This window comes from Dicentrarchus labrax, unplaced genomic scaffold (genome assembly GCF_905237075.1).
Source record: "Dicentrarchus labrax unplaced genomic scaffold, dlabrax2021, whole genome shotgun sequence".
NCBI classification, from domain to species: Eukaryota; Metazoa; Chordata; class Actinopteri; family Moronidae; genus Dicentrarchus; species Dicentrarchus labrax.
The window spans coordinates 2,671,071-2,698,918 of record NW_026136706.1 but is presented as its reverse complement, the minus strand read 5'-3'; the positions used below and the strand labels follow the sequence as shown (position 1 = coordinate 2,698,918).

General features: G+C 39.6%; 1 protein-coding gene across 4 annotated transcripts; it reads left to right on the top strand.

The window, feature by feature from the left end:
* Nucleotides 1–1,610: 1,610 nt before the first annotated feature.
* Nucleotides 1,611–26,209, top strand: slc37a1 (solute carrier family 37 member 1). 4 transcript variants are annotated; one of them, XM_051402887.1, is made up of 21 exons: nucleotides 1,611–1,726; nucleotides 3,324–3,562; nucleotides 8,934–9,015; nucleotides 11,157–11,283; nucleotides 11,425–11,503; nucleotides 12,578–12,713; nucleotides 12,801–12,877; nucleotides 13,818–13,984; nucleotides 14,062–14,114; nucleotides 15,704–15,778; nucleotides 16,567–16,605; nucleotides 17,492–17,614; nucleotides 18,990–19,080; nucleotides 19,439–19,501; nucleotides 19,589–19,674; nucleotides 20,422–20,470; nucleotides 22,953–23,026; nucleotides 23,119–23,197; nucleotides 23,325–23,422; nucleotides 23,816–23,880; nucleotides 25,259–26,209. In XM_051402887.1, exons 2-21 carry the CDS (start codon nucleotides 3,507–3,509, stop codon nucleotides 25,272–25,274), a joined length of 1,635 nt encoding a protein of 544 aa, XP_051258847.1. In that variant the 5' UTR covers nucleotides 1,611–1,726; nucleotides 3,324–3,506; the 3' UTR covers nucleotides 25,275–26,209. The 4 variants fall into 4 exon arrangements, with proteins under 4 accessions (XP_051258847.1, XP_051258848.1, XP_051258849.1 ...); XM_051402888.1 differs by having other exon boundaries at nucleotides 1,612–1,726; nucleotides 15,707–15,778; XM_051402889.1 differs by lacking the exon at nucleotides 16,567–16,605 and having other exon boundaries at nucleotides 1,612–1,726.
* The last annotated feature ends 1,639 nt before the right edge of the window (nucleotides 26,210–27,848 follow it).

Below are 27,848 nucleotides of genomic sequence, written 5' to 3'. Positions count from 1 at the left end.
TACCTAAGTATTTTATTCTATTGTTGTATTTTATTGTATTGTATTTAAATGTACCTGGCTGCTATGACGACCCAATTTCCCTTTGGGGATCTATCTATCTATCTATCTATCTATCTATCTATCTATCTATCTATCTATCTATCTATCTATCTATCTTTCTTTCTATCTATCTATCTATCTTTCTATCTATCTATCTTTCTTTCTATCTATCTAAACTTAGCACAAAAGTAAGGAAATTTGTGTTTGGTAGTTTATTTCTCTGTGGTAACAATGCTTTTTGGCAATAAATCTTATACCGTTGGAAAGCCTGTTTAGTTCCCTTACAAATGGTGCCCCATTTGTAAGGAACATGCACTTGTGGGATGAGCAGCAGAGCTGAGTATGTGGGTTGCGCCCATGAAAAAATTGCCAAATCTTCTCTGCCAATGCCAAACAGGTTATTCTGCCATTGACTCGTTTGGTGTTTGGTGGATTGGATGATTGAAGTTTGAAGAAACAAGACATATTGGCAATTTAACAATTTATTCATTTCACAAACAGGAGCCTCAGTAGCGTGTGGAAGAACCATACACAGCCACAACAGCCTGGCACCTCCTCCTCATGCTGGTCACCAGCCTGGTCACACACTGCTGTGGGATGGCATCCCATTCTTCAACCAGCATCTGTCGCAAGTCAGCCAACGTGGTTGTGTTGGTCACTCTGGCACGAACAGCACGCCCAAGCTGATCCCACAAGTGTTCAGTGGGGTTGAGGTCAGGACTGCTGGCAGGCCATTCCATCCTCTCCACTCACATTCTGGAGGTAGTCTCTGATAAACCCCGCCCTGTGGGGGCGAGCGTTGTGATCTTGGAGGATAGAGTTCGGTCCCAGAGTGTGGAGATATGGGATTGCCACTGGTTGCAGAATGTCATCTCTCTGCATTGAGATTGCTTCCAATGATGACAAGCCTCATTTTTCCAGTGAGGGAGATGCCGCCCCACACCATCACACTGCCTCCACCAAAAGATGTTATTCTATCGGTGCAGCAATCAGCATAGCGAGTGATTGGCAGCACCTGGGGGTACCAGAAGCTCAAAACAAGTGTCAATAGCAACAGCAAAATAACCTGTTTGGCATTGGCAGAAAAGATTTGGCAAATTTTTCATGGGCGCAACCCACATACTTAGCGCTGCTGCTCATCCCACAAATGCATGTTCTTTTCAAATGGGGCACCATTTGAAAGGGAACTAAACAGGCTTTCCAACAGTATAAGATTTATTGCCAAAAAGCATTGTTACCACAGAGAAATAATCTACCAAACACAAATTCCCTTACTTTTTGTGCTAAGTTTATCTATCTATTATCTACTGTCCTCCTAATTCCGCATGTTGTCAGGTTGTCAGATTTTGAGTTGTGTGTATTCAATATCCGAAGTGAAATTTGTGTCGTATGGCTCAAACAAGACTTTTTTTATATTCACTACGTCTCTGTGAAGCGAGTGGAAAGGGGTGTCCCTCTAAGACAGCACAAACCCTGTTAGGGCAGCTGCGTCCTCTCAGCGCACATAAATCGGAATGTGTGTGTGTGTGTGTGTGTGTGTGTGTGTGTGTGTGTGAGGTGACAGTCGCTCTCTCTCTCTCTCTCTCTCTCTCTCTCTATACGAGGAAGTGGAGGAAACATTAATATGTGTCTCAACTGACGGCACAAACCGACGTTTCCAACCCCAGTCGGCCGTTCCCGGGACGAGGTAAGCGGCTGTACGCAGCGGTGTTAGTGGAGGAGAGGCGGCGGGATGTGGTGCCTTTGTGCCCGGGTAGGAGAGAGCCACCGTCGGCCGGGCGACTGATCACCAGCCGCGGTGCGGTTTAGCTAGCTGTCGTTAACCGGAGGAGGAAGCTCGGCGTTAGCCTGCGATTCCTCCTCCGCATTGTTTCCAGATACGACTGCTGTTCTGCTGCTAACTCACCTCCTTTTCTTTTCTTTAAAACATTATCGATCCCACACGTTGTGATTATTGGTACATAGATAGTGTGTGCAGTAGCTCGCCTCAGATAGTGTGTGAAGTTTCTCTCTGCAAACACACAAAGGGTTTAAAGTATGGCTGCGAGGCATGCTTCGTGTTTGTGCTTATGTTTGGAAAAGTGTGATTTAAGATGAGTGGGAATGATCCTTTTCTTTTTTTTGTTAAAATTGTGCTGTTGTTGTTTTTATTGTTGTTATTGTTGTTGTTGGGGTCTCTAACAAACAAACAAAACAAAACACTAATGTTTTCTTACAGATGTTTATAAGATTTGCAGGCTGAGAGAATCTCTGCAGAACTACAGTATTTAATTATAATCATATGGACGCTCATTCCTGCCAGTTATAATGAGAATTTAATATAATTATAATTAGAAAACTATCTCAAAATGTTGATTTAATATCTAAAAACAATGACTTTCTGATACTAAGTCAAAAGTTTATCATTATAAAGACTTAGAGAAGCTTTTTTTTCTTTATCAAAAAATTGCAGCTTGCTGTGATTTGCTTATCGGACACACATCGTGATCTCGGTAATATCGCGATTAACTGTGCAGCCCTTATTTAAAGTCTAAATCTCGGTTGCGTTAGGTTTTTATTTCCGGGAACCAGAAACTGAGACGGGTAAAGGAGCCGCTGGTCTGGTGAGGGTGAGATGAAACCTCAGGGGTAAAACTGAGGAAACTGAAACAGAAGGAAGGGCAATTACATCATAAAGGAGTTTGGTGCCAGCTCTATTGAAGCCTGTCGGAGCTGAGAGCCAAACTGACCTACTGTAGATAAACAGCGTTATAATAAAGTACTGTAGTGCTCCAGAGATTCACCGGCCTTTAAATCTTGTTAAGATTGTTTAATCAAGATTTAATCTGTGAAATTTATGAAGCAAAACTGACACTAATCATGAATCATGAGGCAAAATCTGTCAAAATAATCACAATATGATGTTTTTGACATACAGTGCAGCTCTAGTATTGACTAATCCTGAATATGTGACATTTGTTCGGGGGTTTCTGTACCGAACAACATGTTTTTCTTAAATCTGGAGACTTGTAGGCTGGGGAATCTCTGCAGAACTACAGCACTTCATTATGATGCTGATTGGTCACATATTTTAACTTTAATGATTAACTATAATCAGTAGATCCAACGTTGTTAGTCGTAGTTTGTCTTTCTGCTCTTTTATGGACCAAAACAGGTGAAGATCTCTAGTTTCTGACCTATAATGTCTGCTGGAGAGTGACACGGTGAAGCTCAACAGTACAAACAAAATGTTAAACCTGCTGCTTTGTGCTAATTTTGACCTTTTTCTCTCGTCATCCTCTCAGATAGCCCCCCCCCCCCCCGACCAGCTCCAGTGCTCCCAGTGTGAGACATGTGTCCTCTCCAAGCAGCTTCCTCTGAGACCGAGATGAGCCGAGGCAGCGCCGCCACGTCCTCGACCACCTCCACCTCATAAGAACTCACGTCAGCCAAGCGTCGCTGTAGATCGTCAATATTTGCATCCAAACATGGCCTCCGTTCCTCCAGGGATCCGCCTGCTGGTGTCCTTCGACAGGGACCAGTGGTGAGTCTGAATGTTTGATTTTTTTAATCGTTGGTATGAGTTTTAATTTGTGAAGGACAGGACATACTACATTCTTTGGATGGCTTTGAGCTGAGCGAACACACCCTGTCGCACTGGAAGTTCTGCACTTAGCTCGTCAGTACAGTTGAGAGTAAATCACTGATGAAGGCTTAAGCCACAATATTGCTCTGGGTGACATAATAATAATGGTGTAATATCAGGGAAGTGTGTTTATCTTCATGTAACACACGGATGTACAACGAAATGAAAGTTTGCTGTTCCTTCATGCTGCACACGCAGAGATAAAGATAATTAAATTATATTAAATATATAAAATAAAGCAATGAATACACATTATACAGACACGTATACACCCAGGAGATAATTCTACATTATTGTATTTGTGTGAATGTAAACAGCAACAAGATAGTGATTATAATGTGGTTTAATTTTCACATAATAATAATAATCTTTATTTATTGAGCACAAGTTACAAAAAAAGTCCACTGAAGGCAGCAAATTAAAATAATTAAAATAAAGTTATTACATATTATTACACAATAAACAGAACAAACCATCCAGAGTACCAAATCTGGATTAGTCCGCCACTGAAAATAGTCCCAAACAAATGCGTTTATGTTTAATTAACATTCATTTCTTAATTCGATTCAGTTTGGCTCATTTGAACAAGCCTAATGTTTGGTTTTAGAAGAGAAGAGGACCTTCTCCCTCCGTATATAAAAATGTCTAATTTTTCTGCAAATATTTCACAATAAAAGACTTGTTAAGGAATTTAAAATGATGCAGAACACATAATAACAAACATGTAATACACAACGATTCTTATTTTCAGGTGATTATACACTAATGAAAACATACATATTAATATTATATTACATTTCTGACAATAGATCCTCTTAAATGTTAAACACTGGACCTCCAAAATTTGGAAAATTTTTAACCGATCTTTTAATCTTTTAATAAGAGCAGCATTTTGGACGAGAAGTGGAATCACAAGTGAAAAGACGTCCCAGCTATCACACAGTTAACATCCCTGTTATTACTGGGATTTGTCTGAACTAGCTGGGAATTCTCCTATGTTTTATTATTCAGCCTCAGTCTGTTAGAGCGAGTTACATCGAGAGATAAAAGACCAAAACCTGGTGCTGTTTCTAAAGCCAGCTCATGTCCTCAGCCGCCTTCATACAACCGGTTAATAAAACATTAAAAAACCTGCTCAGCTTGTATCCAGAGGGTGAATTTCAGCTCTCCCAGTGCGCGACAAAGCTCCACTATATGTAACCCTCCCGGAGCATATACAGTATCCATTAAAGACATGAGAGCTTGTGTCAAAGAGCAGAGCACTCGGGCCACATCGGGGATGGTGAATAGCGGCTTTATGTGCAGGATGCTTCTGTGGATTAAGAGCGCATGCTTGGGAAACCATCCGTGTACCGCGAGATACGAGCTGGGCTCAGATTTTTCAGATCTTATTTCTACTGTATTTCATCCAAAAGCTTCTTGTTCTTCCACCATTTGTTCAGAAGGTCTTCTTTTTCCTGCTGAAGCTGTACTAGTATGTGTAGTTTCAGGTTTCTCTCCAGTTTGACTCTCTTTTTCTTCAGTTTCAGTGTTAAATTTCCTGTTTTTCAACTTTATTTCCAATTCATGCTGCTGTGTGTGTGTGTGTGTCTGTGTATATAAAGGAAATGTGTTTATTTATTTATTTATTTGTTAGGAAGACTTGTGTATGTTAAGCTGTAAGATGTTCCTTTATTGATCAATTCAAATTCACAGCAGTGCAGGGAAATGTAGTGCAAACATGACGGACTACATGTAGATAAAAACGTCTCATTTTAACGAAAACACAAGTTTTCCAACTCACGTTCCTGCAAATATTTCACAATAAAAGCCTTATTGAGGAATCGCTAGAGGACTTTTAATTTTAAATGGATGCAGAACGCATAATAACAATGAAGTTATCGTAACTTGTGTACAGTTTTGTTTTGCAGTGTCACTTTTGAATATGTTTTCTTAAAATATATGTTGAGACAAAAAAAGACCAAAAAAAAGAGGAACACAGCACAAACACAAGTAATAACAAATGCCACTGTTATAATCCTTAAAACTGTTATTATTTTTTCAGGATCCCAAAATCTCCACACTAGCAAAATTCACTTTTTTGCCTTTTACGATCAAAACAGCCATTTTTCATACTTATTGACAAAAGATAATGAAGTAGTTGCTCCAGGAACAGCTAGGAGTGTGTCTCTTCTTCCCAAAAACCTCTGAGAAACCGTAATTAAATATGTTTTGGGGAGGAGTTTGTATTGATCTGACTACAAATCGAGTCAGACGTGGAATCAATACTAATTTTACTTCATATCTTTTGTACTTTTTATGCCAGTATGGATGTAAAATAGGACTTTTAAATTGGACTTGTTGAAGCCTGCAGGAGCCCTGATGTGTCCCTCTGCAGAGCAAGGGGAGGAGGCGCAGGGAGGCCGGTAGTGTTGCGTCACAGTGCTGCTAACTAACCAGGTTTTATTGCCGTAGAGATCAAAGAGCAGTGAACACAGCGGAGATCTCATGGCAACGCATTGTGAAACTATATGAACGTTACAGTGGACCGACGTCTTTTCTGTGTTTACACAAATATGTGTTTGACTGGATGTTTGTGCTGTTTTTATCTGTAACGTTTCTACTGTCCCACAGTCAGTGAAGTCTTTATATCAGCTCAGCAACTGTCATACAAACATGCAGCTCAAAGTGCTTCACAGAACACATTGAAACAACAAAATGATCAACCATAAAATTGTGCAAAAAAATTAACACAATAAAAACAATAGAAATGTAAAACATCGTAAAAATAAGGAAATTAAATAAATGTCTGTGAAAAAAAACAGAAAAAATCCACCAGGGAAACAAATGATGTAAAAAAGATTAAAGCCTAAAGCAAAGTCTGTAACATTACTCCAAATTAAACCCATCGGTTTGTGGAGTGTATTTTCATTATTCCATGCACATTACAATCTAATATACATCTTAATATAATATCTTAGCTACTGACACGTTGTTTTATTATGCCAGAAGAGACCCTCTTTCTATCATTCAGTAAACAGACGACCTGTTTAAGTTATTTATTTTATGGATATTTCATATTATATTTAGAACTGTACGATGATCCAGGAAGTTTGTGTAAAACAGGAGATTTGGAAGAATTATGAGCAGATTATTTCCTGTTTAAGGAACTTTTTATACAATTCTTTGTCTGTATTCTGTATTTTATTTGATTAACACAATCATACAGACTTAATCAGCTTCTTTTTTAACAAATTTAGTGTTTTCTTCTCCCTGACGTTTGGCCATTGTTCTATTAAACAATTTAATTTTCTTTACATTTACTTTTCTTCTTAGAAGTTAACCAAACGCTGAGATGTAGACCTACTGTGGATGTTTTTTAAGTTTTCTAGCACCCCTTAAAATCAAGAAGGCTTTGGCGACCCTCAGGTTGGGCACTGCTGCATTACGCTTTAGATTTTAGACTTTAAACTGTTTCACCACCTTCTCAAAGAATATCACATGATGGAGCGCGAACAGACTTCGGCCCACTACTTAACACTCTTCAGTAAAACAGCCATGAAAGAGTGTTTTTCACTTCATGTGCAGCTTCAGCTCCCAGTGTGTCGCTGACAGCTGGGGGTTAAAGCGAAGTCTTGCCAGCTGTTGTTTTTTTGTCAGCCTGCCGTCCTGGAACAGGCTCACAGCACGCCGTCCAGATGTTGCGTCAGAGTGTGTCCACTTCTTCAAAAGCCGCTCTTTGGTCCGTCTCCAGCATCGCCGCTGAGCCTGAAGAACCAACCTAACGTCTGATGATGAGAGGAAGACTTCTGGCTCAGCCTTCGACTGCTGATGATTACCGTCCAGCTCCTCGTTACCGCTGACCACACACATACACACACACACACACACACACAGGATGGCAAACAAACCTAAGTTCATTTCACAGCCAGACTCATGTGTTTCATATCAGCGCTGATCAAATCTGAACACTGACTCAATGGAAAAGCACAAAGATGAGTGCAAACACGACGGAGAGATAAAGCAAACAGTAAAAATTCAAATTAAAAGCACACATTCATATTGCAGGATATCCTGTGTGTTTTGAAACAGTAGAAGGGCGTAATGCTGACAAAGATGAATGTTTGGCTTTGTCAGGAGTGCAGATAGCTTTGTCACCTTTGTTTTATGATACACGTACTGCAGTAACAAGCCAGATATTCTTAAATATAATCCAATTCTCTTGTGTTGTGTTAAAACAATTAATGCCTGGGGAATAAGACAATTTTTCTTAGCTACAATTCCTAAAACCAGCATAAAAATCAGCCACTTAAAGACAGAAATTGGCCTTAAAACTGGAACAAATGCCATTAATCTGTTATTTAAGACTCTCAAAATAAGTATTTTGGTCACTTTATTGAGCTGAATTTAAGAATTTGTACCTAAATCTTACAATAAGACACAATTTCTTGAAACAGCAGAATAAAAATAAGTGACTTTGTCTTAAATGAAGGAAACAGAAACATTTTTATATTTCAATTTTTTTATTTAGACTATTATATTTACATTTGTTCCTCTGCTGGGATATTATGAAAACCAGTGTTGTAACTTCTTAAATCGAGCTCAATATTAGCTGTAACATCTTATTAAGACAAAGTATTTTCTTAAAATAAGATTACTTGTCTAATGCAGCTCATGTTTAAGAAGATTATTTTTCTTTTTAGACAAAAAATAAGACAAATTTTCCAGAAACAAGACTTCTTTACTTTCTTTTTGCCGTGTGTGATGTGTTTTCTGTGGCTGTCTCTCTGTCTTTACTGCTTAATGTGTGTCTTTGTAATGTAGTCTTTTACGAGGAGCCTTTCTCCAGAATCACAGGTCATATGTCAGCCACACCTTTACGTGGCTCATTGTGTGCCTGAACATTTCACAAGTTGTCTGACGTGTGTTGTAATCGCAGTCAGCCAGATGTGGGATGTCGAATCAGTGTTGGAGTGCGTCACACTCATTCTGGCCGCTCATTATGTAGGTTTAATGTATTTGCTCATTATGTAAAGGAACCGGGTAAGGCTTAATATGTCTGTCAGTGTTACACAAACATCCCTTAAATACCACTTGCTCCCTCTGCCTGCTGTGGAGTAATGTTTGTCAAGTGTGCATGTGAGCTGTGCCCCCGTCACTCCCTCAAACTCAACATGCTGGTTTGATTCGGTTCAGAGGTTCAGTGGTTCGGGGTGGTGGGGGGGGTGGTGGTGGTTGTTCTCTGGTCCTTCAGGTCTCAGTGCTGCCCTCTTGTGTTTCCTCTCTGCAGGTACAGAGCTCTCACCTTCATCCTCACCTTCTTGCTCTACACCAGCTTCCACCTCTCCAGGAAACCCATCAGCATCGTCAAGGTAACCATAGGCTCACTTTTGTATTAGAAACCACGTCAAAGAGCTCACGTGCATCTGCATACACTAAAGTATTGTTAGTATTTTTCAAACTGGATCTTATTTTTTTATGTTTTTGTGTCAGAAGTGAGTAAGTTTTGAATCTGGAGTGAGAGCGCTGCAGACTGCAGTTGCAAAAGTGACTGCAACTTAATCCTTGCACCGTCAAAATACGTCCAATAAACGAATAAATAATCTTGTTTTTGCCACTGATTGACGTCTGTCAACACGACATAACAGCGTTTTCTGCACCTTCGTTCTGAAATCTCGAGAGAGCTGAGGTGACTTGTTGCTGGAAGTCAACAGAGAGTTTGTTGTATTGGAGTACAGACAGCGTAGCTTAACTGTTATGTGAAAGATTTTCAATGTCATGGTCGAATATTTAGCTGATTGTGGAAGATCTCTTGTGTTTATTTGAGACCTGCAGATCAGGTACAGGAAACGTAACCAACCGAGCCGGTCAGTATTCTGGCAGTGCCCAAGCTTTATGATATAACTCTCACTCAGAACTCGACCCAATTCAAAATTTATTGTCCCCATTTGGCACTTTAACACATAAACATGAGCAGAGAGGTGACCTTCGGACACACCCAGAGTTTCCCAGCCGGGCTCAAAGCAGTTCAGATTTCCATTGAAAATAAAAAGCTTTGTCCCAGGAATGAACCTGTTTGTGTGAACTTACTGGTTCTAAGATCTGTATCACACAGACAACACCAGTAAACCTTAATAAGGAACAGTGTGTTCAATGTGTTCAGTGCAAGGAAATTAGTGGAAACCTTCCAAAATAAGAGTAAAAAACAGTTCACACACAGTCTGCTACAGTCACACTTCATGGCCATAAAAAGTTTGTTTTTGTGAGATTTGTTGTGTTACATATACGCCGTTTACACCAAAATTAGCGCCTATATGCACCTATATTTCTGTTTTAAAAACAGCCGACTGACTCCTTCCCCGCTGCCTGTAGACGAGTTGTTCCTTTCAGTTTTATTTCCGATCTGTCCTGCAGGCAAACGGGGTTAATAAAGAGTATAAAACTACTCTCACACACTCAGAGCTACCTCCACAGGGCTGTGTCAACAACCTTATTTCCTCTTCACTAAGATAAGATAAGATGTTCCTTTATTGATCCCCCGTAGGAGAAACTCAAATCAGACACAGCAGCAAAGGGGAATGTAGTGCAGAGAGTACTAGTGTTGTTGCACAGTGTTCCCATAAAAACTAATAAATATACATAAATGTGTAGAACTTTAGCGAGTGCAAGCGCTGGAACATTAGCATTTCAATCGCTGCTTCCACCGCAGGAGCCAATAAAAACTGCTGCTGCAGAGTCATGTGACCCGGGATGTCAGATGGTAGTGGTTTATATTCTTAAATACTTTACAGGACATTCATCACTAGCACTGATGTGGTTTTATCCTTTATTCATATTGTTTATCTGTCTTTTTACGTACATGTTAAATGAATGAATGGTTACTACATATATCAGAGTGGTAAGTTCTTGGTGTCGGCTTCGGTTCAGGTCACTGTCTCAGGTAGCAGCCAGATCAGATTGTGTTTATTCTTCAGAGAGAACCTTATTGTTCGTTTCATTGAGCCACAGATTAAAAGTAGGAACTTCCTCCTTCTTCCAGAATGTCAGAATTAGCTTTAAAAAGAGAGAAGTTTGTTGAAACAGACGTATCAGGTGGAGGTTGGATTCTCCAGATTCTGGTTTGTGTTCACTACTTTTATTTATGTGACATTTGCTCTCAGATAAATGTTTTGAATGAATTTGATGGTGTCTGCACAGGATGCAGTTGGAGAATAATCTTAGACCATACAGGGGTTGACAAGCTAATCGATAACTGGCAGGACGGACCGGGCCTCGGAGGCATTGCTGGTTGATGTGTAACGCGTTAATATTGGTGTAAACTCTGTATACAGAGATCCAGCTGGCACTGATGGGCTGAATCAGAGCTGTGTGATCTGGCAAGAGCTTGAATTTAACATTTAATGTAAAAGACTTTGTCTGTAACGTAATATATCATTAACAAGTTTCACGTGTTCTTGCCTCAGGAGGTATAGATGGATATTTACATCTTTCCCTCGTTGTTTTTTATTGACAGAGCGAGCTCCATAAGAACTGCACATCCCTCAGTGAGCTCGCCACCATCGCCTCCAGCGGCGGCGGCAGCCAGCAGCCCTCCCCGCCGTCTCTCCATGCAGACATGGACTGTAGCTGGAAGCCTTTCGGTCTGTATCCACTCTGGATATTTTATACTTTAGTACATGAAGAACATGAACATAAAGACAAATAAACTCATGTCAGGATGAACTAAACCTCTCTCTCTCTCTCTCTCTCTCTCTGTGTATGACTCTTCTTTATATTCTCAGATAAAAGGAACTACAAGCAGCTGCTAGGAGCTATGGACTACTCCTTCCTCTGTGCCTATGCTGTGGGAATGTACCTCAGGTAAGAGATGGCTTCCTGCTGCTGTGGAGATGCTGCAGGTATTTAATACAATCAGATGGAAGAAGCAACCTGAACACCAGTAACAGCTTTAATAGAGAAAATGAACTCACCGAATGTCAAGAAAGGAAAAGAAAAACACGTGTTTTCATCTTAAAACAAAAAAAAATACAACCAAATTCAAGTTTCTCTCTTTTACTGAACTGAAACCTTGTTAAACAATCTTTAACCACACTTCATTTAAACTCAACAGAAACTTAATAAAACTCACCAAACCTGTTTATGAGTCCTTCCACTGTTCCAACAATCACCATGTGTAAATATTCTGGCTCTATAGCTGTTTCTTTTCCTTGGAGGCAGATCATTAAATTGGTCAAATAAATAGCTGATAGTGTTTTAACTCATCGGCTGTATTGAGCTCAAACCTGAGCCTGATCCTTTCCTTTAATATGTCTTCAAACTAGAAATAAACCTTTAATTCACTGCAGTTAGTCTTAATAGTAGTAAACATTTAAACATATTAAAACTTTTTCTTTATAAGGTATTCAATTTTGTTTTGTCTTGTAATGTGCAGCACCTTCTCTCTTTCCACCTGCCACTCCACAATAAGCACCACTCTCAAACATTAAAATACCACTTTATATATATATACATACTTCATACAGGGTTTCCTGGAAAACCTGGAAATTTAGAGACTACTGTTTTTAGTCATGGAAACTTCTGGAAAATGATTAAAATTACCAAATATTCTGGAAATAACTTGTGTTATCCTGGAGAATTTATATTGTATTTCAGTTGCGCTGTGGCCAAATTGATGGTACTGTCAGAGGAAAACTGTAGTCAGTTCAGAGAGCGGAAAAATGTGACGTGGCATTGATACGGCACAGGATAAAGATCACAAACAACCTCTGCAATTATAATAAATTACTATAAATCTCCAGATAGTTCTAGTCCCCAGTGGATACAGCTTAAGAGACAAACAAACAGAACTGAAACTTAATCTCCTCGGTGAAGCTTGTGAGCCTTAACGATGAGTGTCTGTGGTTAATGTGACGTCCTCACTGTGCGCCCACGCAGCGGCATCATCGGGGAGCGCCTGCCCATCCGGCTGTACCTCACGGTGGGCATGCTGACCAGCGGCCTGTTCACCTGCCTGTTCGGGCTGGGTTACGTCTACAACATCCACAGCCTGGGCTTCTATATATTTGTCCAGGTGAGACCCAAATAACCACAGAGGGATGTTTATGTACGTGTTTACCTGCACATGTGTCTGTAATCCTGTCCTCGTTCATCCTCTCAGGTGGCCAATGGGTTGGTGCAAACCACTGGCTGGCCCAGTGTAGTGACCTGCATCAGCAACTGGTTTGGAAAAGGAAGGTAAAGATCCAACCTCACATAAACAAAGCCCAAACTAACCCTTTAAAAGCCTTTCAGTGTCGGTGTCGGGGAAACATTTCTCAGTATTAAACCGTCGTTATTTAGGAAAGAAGTTGCTCTAATCAGGATTATTTGGATCAATACTGAGATCACAGTTAAGGAACAGTTACTGGTATTGGTACCTGGTTAAAACAAACTATTGCTCCTTCTTCTTCTATCACTCCCTGACTAGCTTACTACAAAATAAAAGTCAACTTGTGTTTCTGTTTGTGTAAAGGCTTTTCACATTTTGTAAAATCCTAATAAGAAAGTGAAGAAAATTCAAAAATAGACAGAAAAATAGAAATAATATTCATGATATTTTATGTCAAATGTCCATTATTGTCCCAAGGAAGGTAACGTCCTCTTCCTCTGTAGGACAGACGTGTTTCGCCTGTTAAATGCTTTTAATGTGAAGTTGCAGCACTAGGAAATGTATGTAAAATATAAGTTTTACCCTTTAAGATATATATATATATCCTCAGTTATATTGTTCCCCTATTTAACAATTTAGGACCAAAAATTTACAAAACTCAGCCTTTTGTATTTTTATATCAAAATGAACTAACTGATTTCAACCAATAATATCCTGACATTCACCCGTCAATCAATTTTCAACTTTTAGCGACACAGAGGAAAGATTAATTAGTTAGCTATCAATTTATGTGGACTTTAAATAATCAATCTGATAGTATTTCTCATCTTTGCTGAACAAGAGTGAAAAAGAAGTGTTCACTCTCATTTTAGTGAATCACGAGAACGTAAACATTAAATATAGTGGAGGTGTGACCATTGAAACTAATAAAACAGCTGAAACATGAAAGAGGAATAAAGACGTAGCTCACAGGAACACGTGGAGGTCGAGAGGACTCGTTAACGCCCTGATGTGTCTTCCCGTCAGACGTGGACTCATCATGGGGTTGTGGAACTCCCACACCTCAGTGGGAAACATCCTGGGCTCTCTGATCGCCGGATACTGGGTCTCCTCCAACTGGGGCCTGTCCTTCATCGTCCCGGGGCTCATCATCGCCGCCATGGGCGTCATCTGCTTCCTCTTCCTCATTGAGCGTGAGTGCTGCCTCCTCATTGGCCGGTTATGGTTGTGAGCTGTTCATATTAACCTTATCGCATCTGTTTCCCTCCAGATCCAAACGACCTGAAAAGCATACACGCTCCAAACTGTTCTCCCGGCAAGAGCGTGAGTTCTTTTTATCTTTATTTTTTTGTATTAAATGTGAACACAAGCTCCCTTTCACCTCTGTATTCTCACTGTAATGTGGTTAGTTATTTTATTTTAAAAAATAGATGAAAATTGAACATTTTAAGTTATAAAAACTCAATTTTGTAAGTTAAAAAAGATTCCTGATTAAGTTTACTGTGTATTTTCTTTTCACAGTACAAATAAAAATGAAGTCAGTGTCACTTAAAATGACTAAAACTACTTGATTTAAGAATGTTTTTTTAGTTTTACTTTAAATCTTTTATGTAATTAACATTTTTCCAGTTAAATGAGCTTATTCTTCTGTGTGCTTGTGTTTTATGTTAGTGTTATTGTATGTATAACACAATCCAATCATCCAATCACACCCATTGCTGGATTGTTGTGGAATAAAATAGGATTATTACGAGTTAAACAGATTAAATTAAAAGGAAAAAAAACCCAATAAGTGAGTGGAGAACCACAATGAATGCAGATCCTGCGTGGTACAATTAAAACACTGCTGTGTAACATCCTGAGCATCAGTTGATTCTGGTGTTATTACAGCAGCTTGCGGTGCATAAACATTACAGGAACTATATAAACTCTGGTCCACAGAGATGTGGAATAAGTGATATAGTCGCATGAGTCATCCTTCACAATATTCCCAACAAGAGGGGGAGTGTGTGGGCTTCACCACAGAGGGCCATTGTTAGTACGGTACCATGTAGCTGTTGCCATGAGTCACTTTGAGTCATATTGTTCGATTTTTAAAAGAAATGTGCATAAATAATTAAACTTTTAGGTCTAAAACGGCTTCTAGACTTTATCTTCCACAGCCGATCCAGACAGAGAAAGTCAGGGAATCTGGTTCATTCATTATTATATACTTTATACATTTGTTTTTCAATCAAAATCTAAAGTTTTTTTTACAAGCTACGACACCATTTACCTGGAAACACCTGAGGTCCTTCCTAATACCTGGCAGAATCAGAGCCAGAGAGCTAACGTTACACTAAGATTCAAAGTCAATAACACTGCATACGTCAACAAACAGTAAATAGAATTTGACAGGATGTTTAACAAGAACATTAGAAGCTATCAGCTGTGTCATTGTCCCCAAATCAATACCAATATTTTACATCAGGGAGTAATGGACACCCAGCAGCCAATCAGAATCCAGTATTCAGACCGTGTTAATAACAGAAGGTATCACAGAGTGTTTTACTCACAGGACATTTACACAACAAGGTTCATTCAGAAGGTTCCTCGTGGTTTGATTATGCTTCAGCAGCCCAAAGCAACAACAGGAAAATAAACTTTCACAAAATGAACAAACAAAACTTAACTTTCCTTTAGTTATTTACACTTTCGTTCATTCTTCAGTAGGTGTAAGATAAAATGCACACGTGTCTCCCATTAGTGAACAGTGTAAAGGAAGCAGTAGCCATGGTGACAGTCTCCACCTGTGTGTGTGTGTGTGTGTGTGTGTGTGTGTGTGTGTGTGTGTGTGTCTCTCTTATCCTTTTAATACCTTGAACGAAGTGGGACAGGTGTGAATAATAATGTGATTTATTGTGTCTTTTAAGCAGGTTCCCAACAAGAGGAACGGCATGAACGGACACACTGAGGTTTATCTGCAGTACAAGGACAACAAAACCCAGGTCGGTGGGTGTTACTGTACATTAGTTCTTTCCCACTATAACATTGAATATTCATGAGATTACAGATGCAACATGAAACAGTGAGAAGGGGACAGAAAGAGAGGGTTTCCTGGAGATGTAGAGACAAATTTTCCGGTCATGGAAACACCTGGAAATTGATTAAAATGATCAAATATACTCGAAAATCTACGTTGTGCTGGATTTTTTTAATATCTTAGCCCCTCACCCCCTCACCTGGGGTTGAAACCTCACTTATTTAAGATAGACTTTCTTAAAATAAGTATTTTGGTCACTTTATTGAGCTGAATTTAAGAAAAAAAAATTGGCAAAAAATAAAATCTTACAATAAGAAAGAATAAAAAGAAGTCACTGCAGTCAGCTTGGAAGAATCCCACTGGGATCAAACTCACATCCTGGAAGACCTGGAAATGTGCAGACTCTAGTTTGCATTCATGGAAACACCTAGACATGGAATAAAATGACCAAATATCCTGGAAATAATCTACGTTGTCCTGTAATAGCAAAATTCTCATATCTACATGCATACAGTCTTAATTAATGATCATGATGTTGTTCTGTCTTGTCAAGATAAACTCCAGGAAAATGTCCTGGAAAGGTCCTGGAAAATGACTTATACTTATATAAAATATAAAGCTGATGCATCCACCCACCTACATCTGAACATAACTAACCAACAAACAGCCCCTGTGTGGACAGATTTAGGTTGCACAGGTGTGAATAATGAAGTGAGGGAGTTGCACTCTAACATGTGATTGTGATCCATTCAGGCGTGCTACTATTATGAGGATAGTGTTCAAAACAGGAAGGTCAGTTGCTCCAGTGCTTCAGCAGATTTATTTGGGATAAAAATCATTCACAGGCTGAATCCAAATGTCTGTTTGTGGCTCATCAGTAACACAAACTGTCTGTGAGCTGCACACGTGATGGATGATTGGATTCGAGACATTTGGATTCAGCCTTTAGGGTTTCTTTCTGAAATTATGATCACGGTTGGGTTTACCACATTGATTGTTCTTTTAAGACTTCACAGTACCTGTCAGTCACCATCAGTGGTTTCCAACCTTTTTCCTTCAGGGAGCCTTTTCTATTACTCTAACTGAGTAAGGATGTGTTTTAGGGATATTTTGAACTCAGTACAGTTTGTGTAAAACCAAAGAGTTCTATGAGTTTTCCTGATATTTTTAGGAACTTTTTACACAATTCTCTGTCTGTATTCTGTATTTTTATCATTTCTAACAATCATACAGACTTAATATTCTTCTTTTCTGACAGATTCAGTGTTTTCTTATCGTTGTTCGATCAGCTCTTTGGTTGTTTTCTAAAGCAGGATGAGGCTGTTTATCAGAGAGTGAAGCCTCTATGAATACACTTTGTGTTCAGTTTAGATCTTAAATAATAATCTAAACATTTCCTCGCTCCCCTGTGAAGCTCTGGCGACCCCCTCAGGTTGGAAACCACTGCTCTATACGACACCCTGCCAATCTACTCCAATTCTTAATTAATGCTTGCATTGATAGTCTGTATGTGCTGGTGTTTTCCCAGAATTAAAGGTCTTGGTGTTGTGTTCGGTGGGTACTGTGAATGATTCATTGTTAATGCAGCAGGTGGACGAGGTTGCATTAAGGCATGAAAACACCTGCAGCTGCTGATCTTTACCTTCCTCCTTTCTCTCCCTCCCTTTCTCTCCTCCAGAGCTACGACACAGAGCTGCTGCTGCCGAGAGAAAGCGTGTGCGTCCCCGTGCAGCCGGTCGTGGTGGTGAAGAGGGAATCTGAGCCGTCCCCCATCAGCTTCATGGGAGCCCTGCGTATACCAGTCAGTCACACATAAACACACACAGCTCTCCCTACTGACAATATGCCATTTCAGCCATTCATTTCTATATTTCTGTACCTTTTATCATCATGAATCATGTGTAAAATGAGGCTATTATTGGTGTGTGTGTGTGTGTGTGTGTGTGTGTGTGTAAAATATCAGATGTGCTGACATAAAGCAAACACACAGTTCCAGCTATGAATGTTTCTTTGCAACTAGAGCAAAAATAAATAACAATACGCTCCACAGAAGAATCAGAATCAGAATCAGAATTTGTTTATTGCCAAGTAGGTTTTTATGCCTACGAGGAATGTGACCTGGTGCAGTTGGTGCATAAAAATATATACATATACAAATACAAATATACAAATATACAATTATTCAAATCACACAGAAATCACACAGAAAAATAAAGTACTTTCAAAAAATAAATAGATAAAGATAAGAAGAGAAAGAGAAAGCTGTGCAGAAGAACCATATAAAAGGTGTAGTTCGCTCCACTACATACGCCTGCTTTTCTATTTACAACCATGGACCTAATGCTGATTCTTGTAGGTTGTTACAGCCACAAAATAAACCAGTTGTGAGCAGCAACATATAAAGAAGACTCCTGATAGTTAGTTATTACAGAAACTATGGGAAGGATGGAGGCCGTAGGACCCACAGCTTCCTCACCTAAACTATAAAATAAACTAATTAAGACATTAAATAATGATTATAGGAGATAATATAAGAAATCAGGGGTTGCTGGGGAGGAAGCAGGTAAAGAGTGAGTTAAGTTATATATAGTTACGTATATATGTTTATCTCCAATAAAACTTATAACTAAACTAAGAAACAAAGCAGCGGACTACAGGACCTCCCTCCTCAAAGAATGAAGCACTAAAATAAAGCTCCTGCTCCTCCAGACTCCAGGGCCACCAGCCAATCGTCCCCAATGAGGAGCACCCGAGAGAGGATCCATCTGATCCCTCTGATCCCTCCGAGCACCCCAGAGTCAGAGAACCAGATCTAATCTGTGGACACTTTAATCCTGCAGCAGCTGATTATTTTAGCCCGACTCGAGGGCAGAAACTCACTTTAAGGCTCCGTAAAGCTGAGAGGAGGAGCTGCAGATAATTATCATTCTTATCGTAAAAATATGAATTATGAAAGTGTTCCCGCTCGTCCTGGAAATTTAATATTTAACTGTATTTTACCTCCTTACTCACCTACATAAAGCTGTATTTTATTTGAAACTGTTGGTAGGATGAGCTGATTGCAGTTAGATTATAGGACTGTTTGTGAGCCAGTTCTGTCCTGTATCGTGAAGAAAAACTCCTGGGACTTGCTTTATAATGTCTCTAAAACAACGTTGTTATGTTTGTCCGTGCAGGGAGTGATCGAGTTCTCTCTCTGTCTGCTGTTTGCCAAACTGGTGAGCTACACCTTCCTCTTCTGGCTGCCGCTCTACATCACCAAAGCAGGTGAGCGACCAGACGACAACTACAACCTTTTCCTGTTCTTCACTGTTACCTGTCTGACCACAGAGCTCTGAGACTGAAACAGGACGGTGTGAACAGTTACAGAACTACAACGTTACTGCACGTTACTGCAGTGTTTCATGATTTATTAAACAGGTTTTATTAGAGAAAGTGGACCCAGGACAGACACTACCAAAATAAAAGCTCACAGGAAGTTGTGCACATCTGAAAGGAGCTGAAGTGTGAAGAGTTGAATTCTGGGTATTGCAGCGTGATCGCCGCGCTGTACGGCGTGTCGTCACTTGTATTACCTCCAGAAAGACGATGAAATAATCGATTATTGTGTGTTTGTGTGTCTCAGCTCACCTCGACGCCAAGAAAGCCGGAGATCTCTCCACCCTGTTTGACGTGGGAGGAATTGTGGGTAGGTTTTCTTTTACCTCGTGTTGTGCGTTACGGTTCATATGAAAGCTGTTTCCCTGCCTCATTGCGTCTCTCCGTGAATGCACAGGAGGGATCTTGGCAGGTGTGATCTCTGATAAACTGGGGAAGAGAGCCACCACCTGTGCAGTCATGCTGCTGCTGGCTGCTCCCACAGTAAGTCTCCACCTCTATGCCGCGGTACATGAATATGGATATATAAGGGGGCTGATCACACAGAGCCTGTTTACAGCTGCTACTAACCTGCTTCTTTGGTGATCTGTTATCTTAAACCACTTGCAGAGGTAGACTGGAAGACTCTTGTTGGACTCTTTTTACCTGCTGAGATCAGCAGCAGATGTTTGTGAACACTTACTTACCACAATATCACCAGACTCCCTTAAAAAATCGCACAATTCTGGGAGTTACTGAGTGAGGAGAAACTTTATAAACTTTGTGAAACATTCTCTACGACAGATTTTTTATTATTTGGACCTTCTTGTAAATTCGGCTTCACATTTCTTACTTATTTCCCACCGTGTCGGCTAGACGGCGGTCCGACCTCCTCTGCTAGGAGAGACCATCAGATTTCCACTCAGTTAGAGGAAGTAAAAGTGTGTCTCCTGCTTAAAGTCCGGCTATAAAATCCCACAATGCACCACGGAGCGTCTCTCCTGCAGGGTAAAAGTGTGATCGGCCCCTAATGCTGAAGTCAGTGCATCAAGATGGAGGAAGTTCAGACACAGCCGAGCATTTGATAAATAGTTTCATTCTTATTTAATGCCATCTTTAACAGTTTCTGATGTAACTGAAAGTCTAGACTCATCAGACCCAGTTATCCTCTTAAACTTATAAACTATAACTTATTCAGACGCGTGAACTCTGATCCTGTTTTGACCGTCGTGCTTTGTCTTTGTCCTGCAGCTGTACGGATTCTCCATGATCAGCGAGTTCGGTTTGGGGCCGACCATCGGTAAGATCTCACTGCTGAATGATTGATGAGAGGGATTAATTACTCCAGCTTCTCAAAATGTGAAGATTAGTCTGGTTTTCTTCCTGTTATCTCCTCATTTAATTAATTGTTTTTAGTGTTTGGGTCCATTGAAGTAATGAAGTTTTGGCCATTTGTTGATATTTTTACACTTAATTCACTAATTGATTGTTAAAGAGTTACTAACTTAATAACCAGAGATTATAAACATTTAAAGCTAATTTAGTAGCAGGCTGTATTGTTGGCTAACTTAATATAATTACACATTTTAATTGTATTAGAGGTTATATACACAAAGTTAAGTTGCCACTGGGTGTCGCACTAGAGCACCAGCATCTCAGGCCCACCAGACTCCATTAACAAAACCAGTCGTTTTGACAGAAACAAAATAAAACTCAACCACAGTCACCAAATGTTGTTTTGGTTGAAATAAACTATTAATCCAGCAGCAACCTACACATTAAATTAGGGATCAAAAATATTAAAAAAGTAGGAAATTAGTGGGAAATTACTAACTGAACTGGAGGAAACAGATAAAACAACATATAATAAGAACCATCTAGTGCGACATTGACGAGGAAGATATTAAAACAGACTGTAAACAGAACTTTTCTGTCCTTTTTCTGGACAATAAAACCATTTTCCAGGGCTGGTATGTTACAGAGCTGTTTGATTTACTGTGAACAGCATCATTTATTCATTAAAATGTAAATGAGTAAGTGTTAAGATCCCAGATTATTCCAGAGCTGCAGCAGTGTCCTCAGTCAGTTCGGAGCCACCAGCAGATGGCTTCATTGCAGCACAGAGGACACAATCAATACGACAGAGCAAACACAGTGTGGAAGACACTCAGTTATTATTATATCATCACACTTTCTTTACAGGCTGCTTCATTAATCCATCACAATGTTTGTCCAAACCTCAAAATTATTACAAATACATTCAAATTATTTAAATCAATTAAAGATAATCAGTTAATTCTCACATTCGAGAAGCTGGAACCTTTAAATTTTCTGTCTGTCTACAGCTTCACACAACTTTTTTATGTTATTTAGAAAAAAATCTTAATAATTATTTTAATATAGTATCTAAGCTGTCAAATAATTGTAGTGGAGTAGAATTAAACCACTAGTTCCTTAAGGGACCCTTTTTCAATCATGTATTAAACTGACTCAGTGACATATTTTATAGATATTTCATATTATATTAAAACTGCACAATGAACACAAACAGTGAACTCAGGAAGTTTGTGTAAAACCAGAGATTTGGATCAATTTTGAGCAGATTATTTCCTGTTTAGGGAACTTTTTATACAAGTCTCTGTCTGTTTTATGTATTTCTTTTAATAGTTTTTAACAATCATAAAGACTAAATTCAGTGTTTTCTCCTCCCTGACGCTCGGCCATTATTCTATTAGACAATTTACTTCACACAGGTGAACCAAATGCTGAGACATCAACCTACTGTGTATATTTTTAAAGATTTCTACCACGTCTTAAAATCAAGAATCCCTCACGAAAAACCCCCGTGAAGCTTTGGCGACCCTCACTGTGAGTCGCTGCACACTGTGATTAAACTCGCTCTGTGTGCCTTCAGGTTGTCAGTCCGTCTTTTTGTTAGACGTCATCTTTAACTCATTTTTATTCTTAGGACCATTTCCAGGCACGCAGCCTGAAAAACCTGGAAATTTGGAGACAAGTTTTCCAGTCATGGAAACACCTGGAAATTGATTAAAAGAACCAAATATCCTGGAAATGATCTACGTTGTACTCACTCAGTGGCTGTAATATCACTCTCCACCAGACTCCATAGAGAAAAACACTAATATTACCTCGTAGCATCGTAGCTTCATTCAAAGTGGACAGACACAAAAATAAAACTCAACAAAACCTGGTTTAATTCATAATAAATCCTTATTTCTGAAGAGGAGTGAGAACCCTGCTTCCTAAGACGTGTTATGTGGGTTGAAGTGTATTAATGAATCTTGTCTTTTGGAGTCATAAACGAACACATAAATACCAACACTTGAGCAAAATATCCCTCAGCGTGCGTCCAGCTGCTGATCCTGTACGAGCTCCAGATACATGAGGTCTCATGGCCCCGGCAGGACTGTACCAAGCGGAGCTCATCAGCCCTGATTGGTTGATTAGCTGCAGAGACACCGTGGCTGTCGGCTGATGGCTCTTTCATTCATTCACACTGAGCTTATGATGGTCACAGCTGCGGCTCATTATCCTCGCAATATGCTGCGGGGAATCTGCGAATGTCATTATGTGACGCAGCGTGATACAGCAGCAGCAGACGAGAAGCAGCTGCTGAGCAACAACAGCAGCTCTGATGTCGTGTAATTATCACAACACACATTGTCATTAACGCGCTGGAGTCGCATGAACTTTATCAGAGCTGGGGGGGGTCAGACGGGCGAGAGCGGTGGATGTAAGAGTCCTGCGTCTGTGTTTAACAGGTATGCTGTTGGTGTGCGGAGGCCTCGTCAACGGACCGTACTCCCTCATCACCACCGCAGTGTCTGCGGATCTGGTAAGATTTCAGTCCGATAAACTCAATCATTAACTGCCGTCACACAGTCCCTCCTCTCTCTCATCACTCTCTCCTCTGACCTCTGACCCCAGGGGACCCACAAGAGCCTGAAAGGCAACGCCAGAGCGCTGTCCACTGTCACTGCCATCATCGACGGCACGGGATCTGTAGGTCAGTATCTGTGCTGACATTAACTTCTAATAAAGAACACAGGAAGCAGGATTTTAAACGCCATATGACCTTTAATGGTGTCCCAACAAATCCCATTAAAAACGTTTATGTATTTTCGTGGTGTCAGGAGCAGCACTGGGCCCCCTGCTGGCTGGACTGTTGTCTGCAGGTGGCTGGGATCAGGTCTTCTACATGCTGATGACTGCCGACTTCTTTGCCCTGCTGGTGAGAAACAACATAAAGATCGTAGTGTTTTGTAAATGAGTTTCGACGCACTATAAACGCTGCTTTTAAACTGACATCGGATTAGATTTGCAGCCGTTTTTAACTCGTTGTTTTGGTTTTACAGTTACTGCTGTCGTTAAATCTGGCAAACATAGTGGTGGAGACCAAAACAGAGCTAAAAGAGAGCCAAAAGAGAGTGAATATTGACTCCAAATGAATGTCGATGTACCCTAACTAATGATAATATATCAGATGTTGTGTTTTCAGCTTGTTCTGCTGCCTCCAAGTGGCCAAAAAATCTATTAAAATCTTGTTTTTAATATACAATAATACACATAATCAATGGAAAACACATGAATGAACTAATATTTGACTTTGTGTATGTGTGTGCAGCTTTTGCTACGACTCGTGACAAAGGAGCTGACCTCAAATAAATCCCGTCCCATCTCTGCTGTAGAGTAAGTCCCTTTATTTTGCTCAATGTTCTGTGTTTTATTTAATTTATCCTGTAAATACGTTAATAATTCTTCATTATTATTGTTGCTGTTAGTGTCTCATAACTGTAAAACATATTTAAGCCACATAAATCAATATCAGTTCAAGTGTACGCTATATTTACAGTGAGAGTTTATATCGATCGATGCTCTCTTCAAAGCCACCAGACTCCATTGACAAAAACAGTCATTTTACCTCACAGCACACAGGGGTTGCTGGTCCACTGCTGTCTCAATATAGTTAGTTTGTGTTATTAAGTGAATTTTGAGGGTTTTAACACATTAGTTTGGATCCAAACTGACGTTAGTCGCTGCAAATCGAGACAGCAGTGGACCGCCAACTCCTGTGTGCTGCAAGGTAAAATGACTGTTTTTGTCAATGGAGTTTGGTGGCTTTGAAGAGAGAATAGATCAATATAACAGCTTCATTTTCCATCAGAAAGGGTTGTCAGACAGCGAAGTAAAACAGCAAAAATATTCTAAATATATACTTAAATATTATAAATATGCACTTAAATATTAAACATATGCACTTAAATATTAAAATATGCACATATATATATATATATATCTTATCTTTTGTTCATTTCTGTGAAGAAAACTAAATTAAATTGTATTTTTCTTTAAGTTTAGATTTTTAGTTTATATTTAGTATTTATGGTGTAACACTTGGTCACTGAACTAATGAAACACAGTTGCAGGTTAATGAGTTGAGTCTGGCACTGACTCAGTTCTGAGAAAAACCATCAGTGACCTGCAATTTAAAATCATTTAGTCTCCTGATGGGATCTTGTTTTAGCTCACAGCATCACAACCACACGGAGGTAATTCTGCTTACGGCTCTTTTTTCAGCGTGAATCGAACCACTAACGTTACATCAGTGACACGAGCAACAGTCGGTTACTAATCAGCTTCATTTCACATGTGGAGGTAAAGATCCAGATGTTGTGATTTAAAGGTTATATGAACCAAATGTCGCAGCATCTCAGACCAAAACAGCGGAAGCTACGGTCCACCAGACTCCATAGACAAAACCAGTTGTTTTACAGAGCAGATAAAAGACGCTTCAAACTGGACAGAAATAAAATAAAACTCATTAAAAGCGTCTCTGTTAGTGTTTCCAACAATCACCAACTCTGGTCTGGTGGAAATAAATCCTTAATTCACCAACGTAGATGATAAAAACAGCAGTTTCAGTCGCTCTAAGACACAATATGTGTAATTTAATACTTTATTTACTTGTCTTTTATGGACAGTAAGTTCGGTTTTATTGCTCCTGGCTGTAAAACTTAACGACACCCAACGTATCAATATGGCGTTAATGTTTGTCTCCACCTCACAGGTTGAAGGAGCACTGAGCACTTTGACTGAATGGAAACCACTCGTCCATAATAAGCCTGACACGGACTGTGGCTGCGACTGTAACTGGACTTAATTAACCCACATATTACACACACATTTTAACATACAACGTGTGTGTGTGTGTGTGTGTGTGTGGAGCTACTGCAGCAGATTTCAGTCTGGAGGATTCATCTTTAAACACTCAACTTCGTGGTTTCGTCCTCAAGTTGAGCTCGATCACTACAATCCACTCACAGGACTGTGGGATATATATATATATATATATATAAAGCCTTACTTTGACGTGTATATTTGAGCTTAAAGATAAACTAGTGACTTTATTTATGTTGGATAGAAATGTTTGAAACAGCAACTTCCATGACGAAGATTAACAGTTTATTTCTAAACTGTTTTACCCAACAAGGGACCATTTTTAATTTATTATATCTAAAACTCAGTGGTCCATTGACCCTCATAAGCCCCGCCCCCTTTTGACCTGGCTGAGGCTTGCTCAACTGTGATTGGAGCACAGGGCAAAAAGGGGCGGGGCTTATGAAGGCTACGGCCAACCGTGGATGTAGTTTAGTGGCGTATCTGTAAAACACGGGTCCGATATCTGCAGAACTCTTTCGCACACAAGAGTATAAACAAACACTGACAATATTTAAGTTATTGATCACAGGAAACCTTAACAACGGTTGTCATAGCAACCGTCTCTGAATGTTTTTATTGACATTCTTGAAATGTCCCATCGATCAAATTTCTGTTGAATTAAAGTAAAAACCGAAATGAAACTAATCCGCCCGGACGAGATGGATCCCGCCAACGGAGGAACTTTGAATTCTGGGTAACGCTGTTCGTGTGACAGGAGCTCGCAATAAAACCACTACGACCAACAACAGCTCGGCCAAATGTTCCTAGATACGCTACGTGCTAAGCTTATTTATGTTAACACATTTTAAAGACGGTTAAAAGATAAAAGAGACATTTATTGTCACATCTTAAGCTTTCCGAACACAGCGATCAATAATCTTTATTATAAAACCTTTTAGGAAAAGAAATATCTGTAAATCAGTCAGCTAAGTTATCAACATCAGTAATTAATAATAACATCAGAAAGCTAATGTTTGCAAAATGCTAGTTATTGACATCAGCTGTTATTTATTGTTTTGCTACAGAGCAACAACAATCTATATAATTCGAACATTAGCTCGCTTTATATGTGGCTAAATATTTGTCTCTTTTATCTTTTAACCATCTTTTAAAATGCTGTTTCTTGGGGCCGAGCTAACGGTTAGCTACGACTCTCCTGTGTGGAAGTTGCTGTTTCGTGTTTCGCCTTAAAGAACCAAAGAGATTGTCGGGATCACGTTGTAATTTAAAGTCTCTTAAGTTATTCTGTCAGTTTTGTGCCGGTTTCTGAAATGAAGCCACCAAAAGTTGTATTTTTATATAAAACCTCCAGATAATGTTTGTTTTTCTGTGTGTGTGTGTGTGTGTGTGTGTGTGTGTGTGTGTGTGTGTGTGTGTGTGTGTGTGTGTGTGTGTGTGTGTCTGTGTCGTGTGTGTGTGTGTGTGTGTGTGTGTGTGTGTGTGTGTGTGTTCGGGAGCTATCGGAGATATTATGAATGTAAAGTTCTTGTTAGATGACAAACCTCATATGGAAATATTTTGCAGTGCACTGTTGATGGGTTTGGTTCGTGGTTCTTATAGTAGGTGGTGATAGCGACTGAATCTTATCTCAGTCTGTAGAATCAGTGAATTTAACTCCTTTAACTCTTCAAGTGTCCAGAAACGGTTTAAATGAGTCAAAATAAGTTTGTGATTTTCTCTTTTTCAGATTCGTTTCATATTTATAATTCTGTTCATTTTTTGGCTGTAAACTTTTAGAGTAAAATCCACACACAATACAAACGGTAATGTTATATAAATGTAAACTCTGGGATCATTTCCTTATATGGTGGTAGCATCGAGACGACATCCTGCCTTCCTTCAGAATAAGAGCACACTGTGTGTATTTATTTTGTGTCAGTACTTGAAAACATTGTGTGCCTTTGTTTGTCTTCTTGCTGGGCGGTTGATTTTGTAAAAATAAAAACATATCAGATGTTTTCTTTGCTTCTGTTTTTTTTTGCGAATCAACTCCCTAAGCATTCTGGGTGATTTCTGGGTGGTGTTTTTGATGGCGTGCTACTGCAGGGCGGCTAAATCGGTCCGATTCATGGCATGGAGTGGCCTTAAGTCCCAGCTGGAGGTGGCAGGTGTCATCCCAAACGGTGAACTACTGACAGGCAGAAACCCACTCAGTGACACGGGCAGACTGAAGATCACGCACACGTGCAAACACACAAGGATCGGGAAGGTTGGAGGCGTATTGATCCCTGATTTTAGCCAGGACTTTATATATATATAGACTACGTCCCTGTTATAACTGCACTACTTGACCAATCGTAGCGGTCGCATTCGACAAGTACTACTGTTTTTATTCTCACTGGAAGACTTTAATGAATTATCCCAAAAAATGGCAACTATTTTTGCAATTTTTACTCCCTGCCCACAATTTTAGTGCAACAATAAGAGCCTAAAACAAT

Bases quoted from the DNA above. Each gene is read 5' to 3' on its own strand.
- slc37a1 (XM_051402887.1), top strand. From the start codon at position 3,507: ATGGCCTCCGTTCCTCCAGGGATCCGCCTGCTGGTGTCCTTCGACAGG. The intron at 17,615-18,989 runs GTCAGTCACACA...TTGTCCGTGCAG, and splicing joins TGGGAGCCCTGCGTATACCA to GGAGTGATCGAGTTCTCTCT. The intron at 23,198-23,324 runs GTCAGTATCTGT...TCGTGGTGTCAG, and splicing joins CGACGGCACGGGATCTGTAG to GAGCAGCACTGGGCCCCCTG.